The following is a 2,057-nucleotide window of genomic DNA, read 5'->3' as shown; positions in this document are numbered from 1 at the left end:
TGGGAAGCCTTTGGTTTGATCACGTCAGAGGCTGGTACGAGCACAGACACAGTTTCAATGTTCTGTTTCTGAGGTACGAAGACATGAAGAAGGTATGACCGGAGGGTTATATGATTGTGACTGTTCTTTCCCTACAATGCCTTCTTCTTCTGGTGTCAGTGAACCACGTTCTCGAGTTCTCACTGAATCTTACTACATGCTCCAGCTCAGACTCATTTTGGGACTTGTAATTTTCTGTTAACTTGAGGAATAAGGTGTGCCTGACCCAAGTCCTGGTGTTTTCAGTTGTCTCATCTGCATGCGAAAGTTGGACATTGAATAAGGACGACCAAAGAAGAATGGATGCCTTTGGCTCATGGGACTAGTCAAGAATGTTGAAAGTACCATGAACTGCCAATAGAACTAATAAATCTGTCTTGGAAGAAGTACAATCGAGATGGTCTTTAGAGGAAACATGGTGAGACATTGTCTCACATCCTTTGGGCATGTAATCAGGAGAAACTAGTTCCTGGAGAAAGATGTCATGCATGGTAAAGTAGAGGGGCAGTGACACACAGGAGGGCTCTTGCCAAGCTGTGTTGGCACAAGAACAACTGTGAGAATGGTCCAGGACCCGAGGTGATTTGTTCTGTTGCACATAGGGATGGTATGAGTTGGACTTGACTCCCTGCACTTACCAACTAAACAATTTCTGCTCATCCTTCAATTAGTATCTCTCTTAGCACTGCTGACAGGTCTCTTCTCAGTGTTCTCAGCCTTTTACCGTCTCATGTAGCTACGTGTAACCATCAAGGCAAAACCCAATGTCCAGACAGCTGGGCATAGATAAGGAGGGAGGAGAGCAGGTGGAGAACTGGGGTGAGAAGCCATTCCGAAGGTACGACAGATTATTGCCACATGTGAACATGTGTTCTATGATGTATATCCTTCCTGTTGTATAGAAAAATTTGAAATGTAGATTTTATGTGAAATCAGGTTTAAATACTAACAACTCAAAGACTTTTTAAGAATTGTTTAAACAAGACAAAACTCATTTGAAGTTCTCTATATTGTGCTCTGATTACTATTTTAAAACAGATTTTATCAATTAGTTTATTTTATAATATTGTACATCAACAATAGGACAGGCATGTAACTGCTCTAAGCAGAAGATTCTTTTAAGAATCATTTACTTACAGAGCTTATATTGTGTAAGATTTGTATTCATTACAAGAGTATAGATAAGGTAAAAACATGATAAGTGTTGTCAAGTACAAGTGCAGATAAGCTGTTAGCAAGGAGATGTTACATAGCCAAGATGATCAGGGTGTTTCTGGGGGGAAGTGACTTTGGAACTACAAGTTAAACAGGGAAGAAGACTGGATACGTGGTCCAAATGAGATGTGTACATTTTCTGAGACCGTAAAAGCTCTGAGGAACTGAAGAAAGAACTAAGGGACCCACGTGTCAGTGGTGAAGCATGAACCTACAGATGATGTTAGTGGATTTCTATTGTTGTTGTTATTTTCATTCTTGAATAATAAGGAGTCCTTAAAGAGTTTATAAAAAGGATAAAAATGTGATTAAAATGTATGTTTTTAGAAGAGTGTTCTCATTACTGGTTGAGAAGTGATAACTATGAATAAGAACAGACCTGCTAGAGAACTGTGAATTAATTCCATGATAAGCCATGGTATCTTGGATTAAAGTAGTGCCATGGTGATACCATTGCCTCCTTCTCTTGAGAGAAACTATGGAGCTCAATTGTGTCATCAACTGGAACAAGGCTGGTGGCCAAGCCTGGAGGGGACCATCATGGAAGTATGAGGAGGGTTGAAAAAGTTAGAAAATGTCCCTGAGAACCAACGTGCACCTTTGGAACATCCCAAACAAATTAAACTCTCATGACCAAATACCAGAAGAGAGTTGTAGGATTACATCAAGGACATGTAGGATTACATCAAGGACATTGGACGTGGAGACAGTCAGATGGAAAAGATGGGAAAAGAAAGAAACATTGAAATGAATGTCATAAAGACTCTGGAACTTGCTTTGAATTTAGAAATGCTAAAGTCACT

At 39.8% G+C, this 2,057-nt stretch overlaps 1 protein-coding gene across 1 annotated transcript in view; it reads left to right on the top strand.

Moving 5' to 3' along the window:
- Positions 1–12: 12 nt before the first annotated feature.
- Positions 13–2,057, top strand: part of LOC123522171 (amine sulfotransferase-like) — a 13,140-nt gene continuing 11,095 nt past the window's right edge. The window contains exon 1 of the mRNA XM_045294287.1: positions 13–92. Coding sequence (XP_045150222.1) covers positions 84–92 — 9 coding nt within the window. The 5' untranslated portion in view covers positions 13–83. The remainder of the gene's footprint in view (positions 93–2,057) is intronic.

Source organism: Echinops telfairi, unplaced genomic scaffold (assembly GCF_000313985.2).
Source record: "Echinops telfairi isolate 266 unplaced genomic scaffold, ASM31398v2 ScPeMD7_3533;HRSCAF=4204_0, whole genome shotgun sequence".
Classification (NCBI taxonomy): Eukaryota; Metazoa; Chordata; class Mammalia; order Afrosoricida; family Tenrecidae; genus Echinops; species Echinops telfairi.
This window is presented reverse-complemented; position numbering and strand designations above follow the sequence as displayed.